The sequence below is a fragment of the Mesoplodon bidens genome (assembly GCF_964165515.1).
Source record: "Mesoplodon bidens genome assembly, chromosome: 6".
Lineage (NCBI taxonomy): Eukaryota > Metazoa > Chordata > Mammalia > Artiodactyla > Ziphiidae > Mesoplodon > Mesoplodon bidens.
Genome location: NC_138162.1, coordinates 35,782,570 through 35,798,030, shown reverse-complemented (window position 1 = coordinate 35,798,030; position 15,461 = coordinate 35,782,570). Strand labels below are relative to the sequence as shown.

General features: G+C 40.1%; 1 protein-coding gene across 1 annotated transcript in view; it reads left to right on the top strand.

Annotated features, from left to right (window-relative positions):
- Positions 1–9,925: 9,925 nt before the first annotated feature.
- SVEP1 (sushi, von Willebrand factor type A, EGF and pentraxin domain containing 1) overlaps positions 9,926–15,461 on the top strand; it is a gene marked incomplete at its 5' end in the record, with an annotated part of 185,989 nt that continues 180,453 nt past the window's right edge. Inside the window, one exon of the mRNA XM_081236611.1 lies at positions 9,926–10,462. Within this exon, the coding sequence (XP_081092737.1) occupies positions 9,926–10,462 (537 nt within the window). The remainder of the gene's footprint in view (positions 10,463–15,461) is intronic.

Below are 15,461 nucleotides of genomic sequence, written 5' to 3'. Positions count from 1 at the left end.
CAGAGAATGCTAAGATAAATTAGTGGTGTTTAACCTCAATGAGGGATTGAAGAATGGAAGCACATGTGCTTTGTTTCTGCCAACCCAGGCTTAGCCACTTCCGGGGTTGAATATATATTCATTAATTTTTGCCAACATGAAATGCAGCAAAAAAAGTTTCTTGTTTCTGTTATAATGCATATTTCCATAATTATAAATGTGGTTCAGTAGTTACTCATATGCTTGGTGTCCATCTGAATTTATTCTTCTCAGAAGTGCTTTTCCATTACCCTTTGTCTATATTTTCAGTTGTCTTGCTAATGTAGACTTAACAAAAATGCTTTTTATAAATAAGGATGATAAAATTTTTTCTACCATTTTCCAGTTTGTCATTGTCCTTTTAATTTGTTTATGATATTTTATGCTTATAAGAGTGTTCATTGCTATGTGGTCAAATTAATGTTTCTCTTTGTGATTTCTTCCTTCGTTTACATGATTAAAACCTTACATGCTACAATCTTATAAATGTTCATCTGTATATTCTTCTGGTTTCTTTATGATTTAATTCATATTTGTCTCTTTAATCCATCAGAAATATAATATCCTCCTCCTAAGACATTTCAAAGAGAGACAGACTAAAGAAGGAGATAAAAAAGACTGAGTAAGGAAATATCAAGCAAATTAAAAACAGTGATATTGATAATGATCATGATAATATAGTTGTAGTAAAGCTGAGGTGCCATCCAGACATAGTAAAATTCTAGGTAAATATATTAAATGAATAAAGCTGATTTTATGCTGTTGAAGTTATGAAGTTAGCTTGTTAATGAGTATTTATTCACAGAGAATATAACTATTACAAACATTTATGCATAAAATTTAATACATCACAGGGCTTCCCTGGTGGCGCAGTGGTTGAGAGTCCGCCTGCCGATGCAGGGGACACGGGTTCGTGCCCCGGTCCGGGAAGATCCCACATGCCGTGGAGCGGCTGGGCCCGTGAGCCATGGCTGCTGAGCCTGCGCGTCCAGAGCCTGTGCTCCACAACGGGAGAGGCCACAACAGTGAGACGCCCACGTACCGCAAAAAAAAAAAAAAAAAAAAAAAAAAAAAAAATATATATATATATATATAAAGCAAACCCCCAAAACATAAGTAAAAAGTGTCAAAAAATGACAGTACCATATTTTAACATACTTACAGTCTTGAACAGATGGAACAGATTAAAGTGAATGCGGATATGGAGTATTTGAATAATGTATACAATAAAGTTGATTTATAAGATAGATGAATTTATATCTTGCAACCAAAAATGCTTATTTTTTTCCCAAAATCTAATGGTATGTTTTATTGTATCCTAAGAAATTTCAATAAGAACAAAAAGTGTGCAGTCCTGTTCTCAGACCTCAATGAAATAAACCTGAAAATTAACTTAAAAATAGTTTAACAAAACATAAAAACACTGAGTTAAAATAATAACATAAAAATAAAATAAATTTCCCACTTCAATAATTTATGGGCCAAAGAGGCAATAAAAGTCTAATTATATGTTGTTTAGAGAAAAATAATGACACTACACATGAGATTGAGCTAAAGTTATACTCAGAGGAAATGATATCTGCAAGAGCTCTATTTAAAAAACAGAATAGGGCTTCCCTGGTGGTGCAGTGGTTGAGAGTCCACCTGCTGATGTAGGGGACACGGGTTCATGCCCCGGGTCCGGGAGGATCCCGTGTGCTGTGGAGCGGCTGGGCCCGTGAGCCATGGCCACTGAGCCTGCGCGTCCGGAGCCTGTGCTCCGCAACGGGAGAGGCCACAGCAGTGAGAGGCCCGCATACCGCAAAAAAACAAAGCAAAAACAAAAAAACCCCAGAATAAATGAAAATAAATAAAGAAAGGACTCAAGGAACTACAAAAAACAATCATTCAGGATAAAAGCATAAAATAATGTATCACAAAGCAAAGAGTCCAGGTGTTTGTTCTCTAAAAGGCACCACAAAATAGATTAAATGTTTGTGAGAGTAATCAAGAGAAAAAGAAGTCAAATTACCAATATATAACATTGGAAAGAAACTAATACCATACATATGGAGGAGAATATAATAATTGAAAATGTATGCTACTTAAATCTTTACGTTGATAAATTTTAAGTCTACATTTAAATTAAGGACAATTTCCTAACAGAATGTAAATTACTAAGACTTTCTTAAGAAGAAGTATAAAAATTTAAATGAACAGATAACCTTGGAAGAGTAATGAAGGAAAATAAAATTGTTATTCAAATATAAAGTGATGGTACTAGTTCTAAGTAAGAAGGGGTAAATACATTCCACCCTGTCTAATGACAACTATAAAATCTATAGGGTGCGTGGAGCCACTATTTGAGGACTCAGAAAGTTAACAGTAGCAGGTAGCTTGGGGAAGAAGACCAGAATTTAAAATACCACTGAACCAGCAGTGAGTTTACCATTTTCTTCCCCGTCTAGGATCCTCTGGGGCTCCATGCAGTAGTCTGAAGCCCGTAGGTAGGCATAGGTGCAGAAGAGTGGGAAAGAGAGAGTGTGTGTGCTTGTTTTTCCTCTCCCTGTTTTTGTACAATATTTCCCAAACCTCAGGCAATGTCTTGGCAGCAGCAGTGATGGCAGAGGCTGCAAAGCAACAGCAGGACCCAAAATTTGGAGGAAAAACCTTCCTCTCTTATCAGTGGATTTGTAAACTCAGGAAGATGGGGCAGAACCTCACTGTCTTCCTGTCATTTGGCCCAAATGCAAAACATAGTCACAGAAGTAAGCAGGAGAGTGAGGCAACTGAAGTCTCAGTTTTTCGGGGCAAAGGACTGAAAAGGGGAGCCCCCAGAAAAGTAGAGTGTAATGGGGGAGATCAGGAGGAACAGATGGCTTTGGAGCTTCTGAGCTGCCCATGCAGGTATCTGATCTCAGTTAGCAGCTGAACTATAAAAAAGAACTCCCCCCAGATCCCAGATTGACTGTTGGGGGCTCACACACAGGAAAAATCTTCATAGCGTTGCACAAACTTTGAAATCTGAACTAACACTGGAGCCAGCTCCCACAGAAGGATGGTTGGATCTTGTGACCAGAACCTCCCTTGATTAAGTGCCAGCTCAAAAAATATAAATAAATAAATAAATAAATAAATTCTTTCTATAGGCCTTAAATAAGACCCAGAATTTCATAACATAATATTCAAAATACTCGGGAAACAATTCAATTTGCCATCCAAAAAAAAAAAAAAAACACAACTTGTATGGGAAAAGACAATGCCAGCTGACAGATATTGGAATTATATCACAAAGCAGATAGCATACAAATGCTTCAACAAGCAATTATAAGCTCTCTTGAACAAATGGAAAAATAGAAATGTTCTTCCAACAAATAGAAGATACAAAGAAGAATCAGATTAAAATTGTAGAACTGAAAAATATAATAACTGAAATTTAAAATTTGCTGAATGGGCTCAATAGTGGACTCAAGATGACAGAGAAAGAGGAGGACTATCAATCTAGAATTATATATATTATATATATATGTACCCACACAAATATATGTGTACACACACACAGACACGCAGTACCGGGTACTGGATGGGATGCAGAACCACTAGAACTGATACATTTCTATTGTGAATGAGCAATGGTACATGCACCACTCTGAAAAACATTTTGGCAGTTTCTTAAAACATTAAACATACTTTACCATATGATTTAGTAATCCTATCTCTGGGTATTTATTCTAAGTCAATAAAAATTTAACTTCATATAAACACCTGTACACAAACATAGATGAATTTCAAAGTCATTTTTCTGAGTGAAAAAAGCTAGTCTCCGAAAATTACATACTGTATGATTCCGTTTATATGATTCTTGAAAAGACAAAACTGTAGTGATGGAGAACAGATCAGTGGGTTGCCGGGGATTAGGAGTGAGACGAGGGTGTAACCGCAAAGGGAGTTTTTTGGAGTGATGGAACTGTTCTGTCGCCTGATTGGGGGTGTGGTTACATGAATCTGTATATGTGTTTGAATTCATGGAACTGTACACTCACAAAAAGTTAATTTTACTGCATGATAATTTAAAAATAAATTTTATAAAGTAACTATAGTTATAGCTGCCTCCAGATGGGAGTGGTGGTATCATAATTTGTCAACAGGAAATTAATTATCTTTACTGATCTCTTTGTATTCCACACACTGGTGGGAGAAAGAAAAGAGAAAGATAAAAAGAATATGCCTTTTAAAAACTTTTATCATTATTATTATTTGTTTTTAGCAGAGCAACCTCAAGAATTATGGTGAAAATCACAGATGGAGTTTGGTTCAAGCCTTGACCTTGGATATAATATCTAGAAACATAAATGATGCTATTTTATTTTTTACTGGTTGAAGATGATGAAAGATGAACACACTATGCTGCAACATGAGGGCTGGTCCTGTCAGTGAATCTAAAGAGTCCTTCAATGAGTGTCCTTCTGGAAGAGAGCACCTTTGGAAGGCTGGTTCACGAATTCAAGAACACAGGCAATGTTTTGGGCACACTGTTTTGTGGATGACTGTTTCTGAAGAGGTAAAGGAAATGGTCACTGCAGACATAATAGCCAGCTCAAAGTGCATTCTAGAAACTGGGGGTACTTTTTAGTACCACATGAAAAATTCTCAATCCATGTGCCTTTCACCAGTTCAAGATGTAAGTCCTACAAAGTTTAGCTGAGGATAATCCCAATTGTTGTTTGGAAATGTGCTCAAGGCGCTCAGATCTCCTGAATAAGAATGCCAAAGACTGAGACCAAGCTACTTTTTATGTAAAAGGGGAGGCAAACAGTAGATGCAGTGCTGGGTCAGGAGACAATCAAGACAACCCACACTGAACTTCAGCCACCCAAACACAAGGCAAAGGTGATGGTGTGGTGTAACCTGTGGAAAGCACGTGTCTCGGGACCATTTTTCTTTGAAGTAAAGTGTCTGAAAAGATGTATTTTATCATGTAAAGTAACCAGTTAATGCCGGCATATGACAGGCTAGGGGAAGGGTGCCAGGAGTGGTTCCAACAAGCTGGCACACTCACCACCCATTAAGCCAGAAGGTGAGGGACTGATTGGATAATTTCCAAAACTGGTTTGGCTGACATGGTTGTGTGAAGGAAGCTGCCAGATCTGAACTCCCTTGATTCCTTCCTCTGGGGTTTGTTAAAGGCTCAGGTTTTGTCCACAGAAATCAGAGACCAAAATTATCTGAGGCAGTGCACTGTACATACAAATGCAGGGGTGGACACACATGATGTGTTAGTTACCACCTTCACTGCAAGCTTGCGCTGCTAGCAAGGGACAATACGTTAAACACACCATGCGTTGAAATGTAATAGCAATAAACCATTTTTATTTCCAGACTTTATGGCTACCTCATATAGCTCTATTTCTTCACCCATAAAATGGAGTACCCACTATATTTCAGGATTTATGGCAGGATTAAATGAAATAAGACACATGAAATGATATGTATTTAAAATTTTTTATCTGATCTAGTGTTATAACATTTATTTATGTTGACAGCTTTTTAATTGTTTACAGTGTCCACTGCTAAGGCTTTTCCATCATGAACTCCATCTTCAGATAATTCTACTTAAAGAAACAATCTGTGCAGGAGAGAATGTCTTTGTTAAATTCACAACTGATAGTCTTATAAAATACAGTCACAAGGTGGCATCTTCCTACTGTCCCTACTGCCTGTCACTGTGATTCACTAACACTGTGTGATAGATTTTAAAACAAGGCAAGATACTATGCCCAACATGCATGGAAACTGAAACTTTTCCTGTCTCTGCTTCCATTTACTGGACTTGATTCTTGACATCTCAGAAGGACCTTTGCCGGCACCACTCTCTGCTTTCTTCCTCACTTCCCCTTCTATCTCTCCCCCCTACAAATCGGTCCTGTATTTTTACAGCACCTCCTTTAATGTAGGAAGGTGGTTGCAGTGAAGGGTGGGGTGAAGGTGGGTGTCCTTTACACAAGTCCCATTGGATAGACAGGGATTGAGGTTCAATTTCTTGTTGATCAGGGTGCAGGTGGTGAGAAAAATATAAGGCATCCCCCATCCCTTACAACACCAACACACGTGTTTTTTTTTTTTTCTCCACGTAAGTCTTTATGTCATGAGATGAATCCCAGGTAGTTTTTTCTCATTCTGGCTCCATGTTGTCATTTCAGTACCTTTAGGTTGCTTCTGGAACATTTTTCATGGGATGAAAAATGTAGAAAAGAAGAATTTAATCAAATGCCCATAGCTTCTTAATTACAAACTCCTGCTAGAGTCAACCACTGCTACGTAATTCATCACGGTTATATGTAATATAGCAGGCATCAGGTGAATTTACTACCCCAAACTAAAGATCAGAAAGTCCTTGAAGAAACTGATTTATAACTTTCCTATAGGAACCTCCTCAATTTTAGGGCAGACTAAGCTTCCCAGGGTTTTGTCTCTACTTTGCTTTTTGAACTCAACTGTCTTCCCAATTCAGGTGACTCAATATGGTAATTATTTGCTCTGTTCACTAAATATTGCTACTTTCTGCTTTCTAGGACTATGGTAGGATTGTACTTCCCAACCTTTGGAATTGGACATGGCCATGCATCTTTTTTTGGCCAATGAAATGAAGCAGAAGTGATGTGTGTCACTTTTGGGGGGTAGTGAGTAACTCACTATGTATGTCCTCTTTTCTCTGCCATAGCATTTATGAAAGCATATATTGAGAGGATAGCTTCAATGGCTACAGGTTTGAGTTTATTATACAGGATCAAGTTCAGCTGAATGTAACAGGAAAACTCAATTAAAAGGGGTAGATAGGCAATCTGAGAGGACTGTGGTGGTTTTGCTCTGTGAAGTCTGCAGGAACCCGGGCTCGTTCTAGATTACTAACTCAGCTGTTGCTATAATGTGACCATTATTCTCATGATCCAAGATGGCTGCTAGAGGTCTACCACCATATTCATGTTCCAGGCAGAAAATGGAATAAGGGAAGAAAGGAGACAACCAACAAAAGAAGCAGCTGTCTTTTAAAGAGGTTTTCTGGAAGCTGCCACACAGAACCAGGATTTATACATCATTACCCAAATCCTAGCTTCATGGCCGCATTCATTTGTAAGGGAGGCTGGGATATGTAATCTTTATTTTGGGTACCTTTGTGCCCAGCTAAAACTCAAGAGCTCTATTGCTATTCAAGAAGGGGAGACCAGATACGGTAGGTGGGTGACTAGGAGTCTCTGCCACAGTGAGCATATGACCTAAGTTAGGACAATTATAATGGCCCATCCCCTTCATCACAGTGCTGGGCTAAGAAATGGGCATATAACCCATGCTTGCTTCAGTGGAGTCTTTCTTTAGGGTCATGGGGGTGGTGGTTTTTCTTGATTTTTTTTTTAACTTGAGCTTAGCGGGAAGAGTCTTTCCTTCTCAGGTCATAAATCCAAAGACAGAAACTTGATCCAACATGCAAAGAGAAGCAGAAGAGGGAGAAAAATGGAAGACTTATGTAGTTCTTGATTTCCTTTTCCAAGGCTTTTTGAGACCAGTCCACCACTGCCTTTTGTCCAGTTTAGTTACTGAGCGAAGCAATCCCTTCTTGTTTACAGCAAGGAGAAGTTGGGTGCCTATTGCTTGCAACCAGAAAGTCCTAAAGCAATCGTCTACATCCCTGGGTTTCTTTGGGAGCATATGAGCAAATAAACATAGTAGTTGCCACGGTGCCTGGCACATAAAGCTCCTAAAATGTTAGCTCTTAATTATGTATTCGAAATAACACCGAGTAGATGAAATTTGGACAGACTTTCTCTTTTTTTAAAGTCTCAGCTCAAATGAGGTCTTGCTTATTCCCGGGGAAGATTGAGAACTTTCTCTTCTTGCTCTCTCCATCCTTGCAATCATCCTACTGCACTGTAATTGTTTGCAGGTCTGTGTTCTCTTCTGATATCCTTTGAACTTCTGGAAGACTGGAACTGAGTCTTATTCAGCTTTAAATCTTCAGTATCTAATACTCTGGCACGGTAGATGGTCAAATAGAAAAATCCTAGAAAAATGAGGATTTGAAGAGTATTTATGGTTAAATGTGGCAATAATAGCAATCTGCATTTGTAGAGTACATGCTATAGTCTAAGCACTAGCCTAAGAACTTTGTTTTTATGATTATATCCTCACAATAACCTTTAATATGCTATTATTATTATTACTCCATTTTACAGATGAGCAAACTAATGTCAAGGTCATACAACTACTGAATGGCAGAGCCAAGACTTCATTCTGGGCAAACAGACTCCAAGAGCCCTAACATTTCAACCAATATACTGTGAAGGTATTTCATTAAATATAGATGGAATTAAATCATCTGATATTAGAGACAAAGGAAACTCTGAGATCATTGAATTCCATCATGAAACAGATGTGGAAATTGAAGCCAAGAGTTGGAAGTGTCTTGGTTCAGAGGATTTTTATAATTGCAGAGGCATATCTACACAGGGCTCCGGACTCCTAGCTAGAATCATTTTTGCAAAGTTTACTCCACCTCTTATGCAAAGTTTACTCCTTCTTTGCACTTGCACCGTCCCTTTCGGGGTTTTGTTTTGGAGAAACTACCCCCAGGTGGCAACTTGTGTTTCAAAGTAGCTATGTGCCAGGTACCATTCAAAGCCAAGGAAATAGCCCTCTATGGGTCTCACCTGTTGAAACAGACCATGGGGCACATGAAAGAGGACTGGGGAAAAGGGACCCTTGCTCATCATCAGATTTCAGCTGAAACTTTATGTCCTCCGCAAAGGCTTCCCTGGTCTTCTAAGGTCAAATCTATCTGCCTGAGATCTCCTTCATAGCCTTAGCATGGTCAGCTGTAATTATATACATTATTTGAAATATCTGGTTAATGGTCACGTCACTTGTTACCCTATAAGTTCCTTGGGGACAAGATCTGTGTCAATTTGTGTTCCTCCTTATATTCCAGGTGTCTGGCACACAATAGGTGCTCAGAAATATTTGTTGAATGAATGAAGGAGTGACCAAATGGATGAATCAATAAATGCATGAACACAGCACCATGACAAATCATCCCTATGGGCTGCACAGGGGTAGATGCAACCCCTATATAGTGTGATCTGAGGCGACCCTCAAGAGGACACACACACACCACTGACCAGAAAGCCCCACCAGGAAAGTCAAATAAACATCCACTTGGTGAGGGCTTTGAGGAACCGGAGAGGGAAAAAGAGACACAAAAGGTGAGCAAGCAATTTTCAGAGGATGCTTTCAACTCCCTGGCCAGTCCGTGTGTGTTTCCTCTCCGAAGTGTTTCCAATTACTGTGGCACTCTCGGTATCTGGATCCATCTCCAGTGAATTCCTCTGCAGCTCCTGCCAGACATATGGGATCAATCAGGGCTTCGGCGCTGGTGCGCTTGCTGCGGGAATGTTGACAGCCTGACAGACGCGGGGTTCTGGTGTCATGGAATCTCCGAGAGTCTTTGGCTTGAACTCGGGAGGAGAATGAGAAGGGGGAGGAGAGAGATAGAGGCAGAGATAGAGGAAGGAGAGGGGAGAGGGAGAGACAGAGATAGGAGGGAGAGAAGGAGGGAAGCGGGAGATTCTTCTTGACTGCCCCCTTTCCTTCAAACATTTTATAGGCTTCAGGGAGAGCGAGGAGGAGGAGAGAGGGGAGAGAAAAGACGAGAGCGAGAGGGGTAGCGAGCGCGCGCCGTTCCATCCCTTGCCCCCGGGCGGCCGGAGAAGGTTGGACTGTGTCCCCAGTGTCAGATGAGAGGTAGCTGAGGCTCGCGGCCGCCGTCCCGTGCCCCGTGCCCCGCGCCGCGCACGCCCCTCGGCGAGCCGGGCGGCTGAGCATCTCTCCGCGCCGGGCCGACGCCTGCGCCCCGGGCGGTCGCTCCGTCTCCAGCGCAATGTGGGCGCGCCTGGCCTTTTGTTGCTGGGGTCTGGCGCTCGTTTCGGGCTGGGCGACCTTTCAGCAGCTGTCCCCGTCGCGCAATTTCAGCTTCCGCTTCTTCCCCGAGGCCGCGCCCGAGACCCCGGGGCGGCTGCCCGTGCCGCCCGCGCCCGGCGAGGACGCGGCGGCGGCGGAGAGCAAAGTGGAGCGGCTGGGCCAGGCTTTCCGGCGACGCGTGCGGCGGCTGCGGGAGCTCAGCGAGCGCCTGGAGCTCGTCTTCCTGGTGGACGAGTCGTCCAGCGTGGGCCAAGCCAACTTCCTCAGCGAGCTCAAGTTCGTCCGTAAGCTGCTGTCCGACTTCCCCGTGGTGCCCACGGCCACGCGCGTGGCCATCGTGACCTTCTCGTCCAAGAACAACGTGGTGCCGCGCGTCGATTACATCTCGTCCCGCCGCGCGCACCAGCACAAGTGCGCGCTGCTCAGCCGCGAGATCCCGGCCATCACGTACCGCGGTGGCGGCACCTACACCAAGGGCGCCTTCCAGCAAGCCGCGGTAAGGTGCCCGCCCCTCCCGGCCCCGGCCCCAGCCCGCGCCCCGGCCCTGCCCACACACCGCTGCCTGTCCGGCTCGAAGCCGGGCTCAGCCTAGGGCAAGGCACAGCACCCTGAGTCAAGCGTCCCCATCCCCAAAGTCAGCATCATACTCACCGTTCTATTGTTGGTGGGTGGGGTCCCTTGGGATGATGGATTTTAAAGGCTTAGGAAGATGTCAGGCTCCTTATTAAGTGGTCTTTGAGGACCCTCTTAGGAAGAGGTCCTTGAGATGCTCTTCACAATTCACGCTCATAGGGACAAACCGTGGCCAAACTGGGACAGGTGAGTATGTTTTATGAAGTGTCTCTAAAGGTAAGAGGTGAAGTGACCTGAACATTTCCCCAATTCTCTGGTACGTGATTTTATGCTTTCAATATGAATTTCGTTGCTCTGAGTCCTTTACAAGATTTTTAGCACCTGGAAGACGAAGTCAGTTTAAGATGTTGGACTTCTACTTTTCCAAAATTTAACTTTTTCTGATTACAATGTGACACATATTCAGTTGAAGAAAATTTGGAGCATATAGAAATGTCAGACACATGATAGCAAGCCAATTTTTGTGAAATGAATGAAATCAGAGGAGGAAAAGGGGGGGAAAAGAAGCCTCTAATCCCATCACCCTTATAAAGCCACTGTTGACATGTTGTTGAACATTTGCCCAGTATGCACATCTGCACATACTTTAAACCAAACTGGTGTCTTGCTCTTTTGTAGCCTACATTTTTCATTTGTTATATCATGAATGATCTACATCATTATATATGTAACATAATATAGTTATTATATACCTACCTAACTCGCATACTAGTCTAATGGGTGCATATACTATGATCTATTTTACCTGTCACCAGTTATTGGACACTTAGGTTTTTATTGTCATGGTAAACACAAATATTTATGGACCCCCTTTGATTACTTCTGTAGGAAGAATTTCTGTAAAGTTGCTGAATTAAAGATACGGACATTTGTCAACTACTTGATACATATTTCCAGTTCTCCCTTGGAGGCTTGTATAGATTTACATTCCCACCAGCAGAGCTATCACAGCAGTAAGTTTGCCACATGGTCACCAATAACATGCGCTCATATTTTTAATGTCTTTGCCAATTTGGTAGGTGAATAGAGGTATCATTTTAGCAAATTCAATTGTTTTAGTTTTACTGGGGAATGAACATTTTCTGATACATTTACCGGGCATTTGTATTTTTCCTTTGATAATTACCTGGTCATAATTTTTGCCCATTTTGCAATTATGGTGCGTGTTTGTTGGTTTATGTTAATGATTTGTAAAAACTCTTTACATAGTAAGACTGGTAACTCCTTTTGGTAACTCCTTTTTATACATGCTGCAAATGTTTCTCCAGTTCACTGCCTTTTACTTTTCTTTATCACAGTGTTGTTAGATGGATGATTTAAATTTGTATATAGCCAAATCCATCAAACTTTGTCTTTAAGATCCTACATTTGCTTACGTTCTTAGAATGGCTTTCTCATTTCCCAAATCAGAGAAATATTTTCCCATCTAACAGTTTAATCTATCAGAAGCTTGTTTTAGTGTATGGTATGACAAAGATGTCTAACTTTATTTTTTAATAAATAGGTAACCAATTGTCCCAGCATCATTTGTTTACTAGCCATTCATCCTTTTCCAATTTAATTGAATGCCACTTTTATCATACACTAAAAGCTTATGGGTATTTGATCTCCTCCTGGCTTTCTATGAATTTTTTATTATCCTGGATGATAGGATAGTCCATCCTATTATCTATTACTTTTAAGCTTTCAAAAAGTGATTTAATTATTATAACCTTACAATATATTTAAATATCTGGTAGTGCAAATTCTCCTTTTTCTTATCTTTTCTCTTTAAATCAGGTCTTATATATTTATAACTTAATATGAATTTTTAATTCACTTTCACATATTCCAAATGAAACCATCCAGGATTTTGATTTCAATATAGAAAATATAGAATTAAGTTGGGGATTATTTACATTTTATAATAATAGTCCTTCCAAGTCAAAAATATGATATGTCCATTTATAACCAGTTCTTTTTGTATCCTTCAGTAAAATCGTAGATTTCTAGTAATTAAGTCCTGCATATATTTTTCAAATTTAGACCTAAATGTATTCTATTCAATACTGCTATCATGAATAGCATCTTTTCAAATTAAATTTTAAACAATTATTCTTTTTTTACTTATTAAAAATTTTATTGAAGTAGAGTCAATTTATAGTGTTGTGTTAATTTCTGCTATACAGCAAAGTGACTTAGTTATACATATATATCCTTTTCCATATTTTTTGCATTATGGTTTATCACAAGATATTGAATATAGTTCCCGGTGCTATACAGTAGGACCTTGTTTTTTATCCATCCTATATATACTAGTTTGCATTTGCTAATTGCAAACTCCCAATCCTTCCCTTCCCCACTCCCCCTCCCCCTTGGCAACCGCAGTCTGTTCTCTATGTCTGTGAGTCTGTTTCTGTTTCATAGATATGTTCATTTGGGTTGTATTTTAGATTCCACATATAAGTGATGTCACATGGTATTTGTCTTTCTCTTTCTGACTTCACTTAGTATGACAATCTCTAGGTCCATCCATGTTGCTGCAAATGACATTATTTCATTCTTTTTTATGGCTGAGTAATAGTCCATCTATTTAGGTCTTATTCCCATTTTTCAATTGGGTTGTTTGTTTTTTTGTTATTGAGTAGTATGAGCTGTTAGACAATTATTCTTGATGTAAAGAAACATTGATTTTTTAAACATGACTTCTGTATCTGAATTCTTGTCAAAGTCTCTTTGATTTGTTTTCTAAAAATACGTTTTATTTTACTGATAGTGTTTATTGTAGAAGATAAAATAAACAGAAAATTTTTCTGTAAAAACACTGTAATATTTTGGTACATATCCTTCTTTTTGCAGTTGTCAAGGTAGTAGGTATGTTTTCATATGTGTACATATATCATGCATAAATAATGTCTACTCAGAAAAGGATTGTATTGTATGTTCTTTTTTAACTTGACTTTTCCATCATATTTTGCAGTCTTCTTTTCATAATAAGAAATACACTTCTACTTTGTCATTTTTCATGGTCACACAGTATTCCATTACAGGATGGGCTTTTATTTTTATCATGTAATTACCTATTATTGTATATTTAGGCTGTTAAACACAATACTGTGTGAGCAAATCTTTGCTCATATTTCTAATAATTTCCTTAATACAAATTTCTGAAGTGGTAGGTATTATTCCTTCAAAGAGGATGCCTATTTTTTAAGGCCTTTGATACGTGTGCCAAGTGGCTCTGTAGAAAATGGATACCAAATTGCACTCCTACATGTAGTGCCTGGGTCCGTATATAGGACACAGCCAACACAGGTTAGTATCATTTGAACATGACACCCCTAATTTATGTGTGAAAAGTAGAATCCCATTTTTTTTTTTTTTTTTTTTGGCTGTGTTGGGTCTTCGTTGCTGCGTGTGGGCTTTTCTATAGTTGCGGTGAGCAGGGGCTACTCTTCATTGCTGTGTGCGGGCTTCTCATTGCAGTGGCTTCTCTTGTTGCAGAGCATGGGCTCTAGGTGCGTGGGCTTCAGTAGTTGTGGCACATGGGCTCAGTAGTTGTGGCTCGTGGGCTCTAGAGCGCAGGCTCAGTAGTTGTGGCGCAGGGGCTTAGTTGCTCTGCAGCATGTGGGATCTTCCTAGACCAGGATTGAACCTGTGTCCCCTGCATTGGCAGGAGAATTCTTAACCACTGTGCCACCAGAGAAGTCCCTAGACTCCCATTTTATATTTCATTTCCTCATTAGTGAGGCTGAACACTTTTTTCATGTACTGTTGGCCATATATAGCTCTTTTTTTGAATACCTCTTAAAATATTTTGGGAATATTATCCATTTTTCATTTGAGGGTGCTTCTTTTTCTTAGTGATTTGTAAATGCATTTTAAATCTTAACGATATTAACCCTCCTGCTGGCAAGTCTGCAGCAAATATTTTTTTCTCTGTGTTTCACTTGCCTTTGAATTTTGTTCATGATGCTAGCATCTACCATTTTATCAATCTGTTGAATCTACTTTTAATTTGTGCTTTTTTCCCTTTCCTATGAAGTTTGAAAGGCTTTTGCCTTTAAGAGACAAAAGAACTCTCTAAAGGTGTCCTCTCTTAATTGAAGTAGTTACACCAGGCAGGGTTCAGTTTTGTAGACTCAGTCCTCTGTTGGCCTCCACTCCGAGTTCTCATGAGGTCCCAAAGGCTGGCCTTATTCCTCATGTCACTGCCCACTCCATCAGGGAAGAACCCCTCTGCATCAGGGAAAAACTTGCCATAGACCAGCTCCTCTGTTTGGCTTGGCCAGGTTTGCCCAGGGCCTCTCAGTACTGTTGATCCAAATCAGTTCAATGGGTAATAAGTTGAGTATGAACTGCTTTCCTCAAGACCTACTCTGTCTTCAGCTTTCTCCTTCCAAATACTACATCCTGTCTTGGAAAGTGGAATTGCCAATAGGGGTCCCAGTGCCTTTCTTCAGTCTGGATCCGTTTGTAATCTAACAAGCAGAAGTTTCTCAAAAGTTTGTTTTAACTGAACTTTCCCTTGACTTTATTTTCCTTTCCGCATTTTGGTTGGGTTATGAGAAGGTACAGCAGAGGGTCAGCTGGACTCAGTTCCTGTCTAACCTGGAAACCTACATGTCTTTATTGTAACTTTGCCAAGCCTCTGATGAGTATGCTTAGGTATAATTAAAATACGATATTTATGGAGAAAATTGATAGAAGATGACCGCTGTTTAGAAATGGCATTAGTAGAAGTTTGAATGTGAATTTTGGCAAAGAGATCAAGGAAGCCTGTTTTATCACAGGATGACTTTGAAAATGATAAACTGTGTGGTTCTGTTTGGAATTTACACATTTCTTCATGGAGATGAAACAGTTCATCAGATTCCCATGTG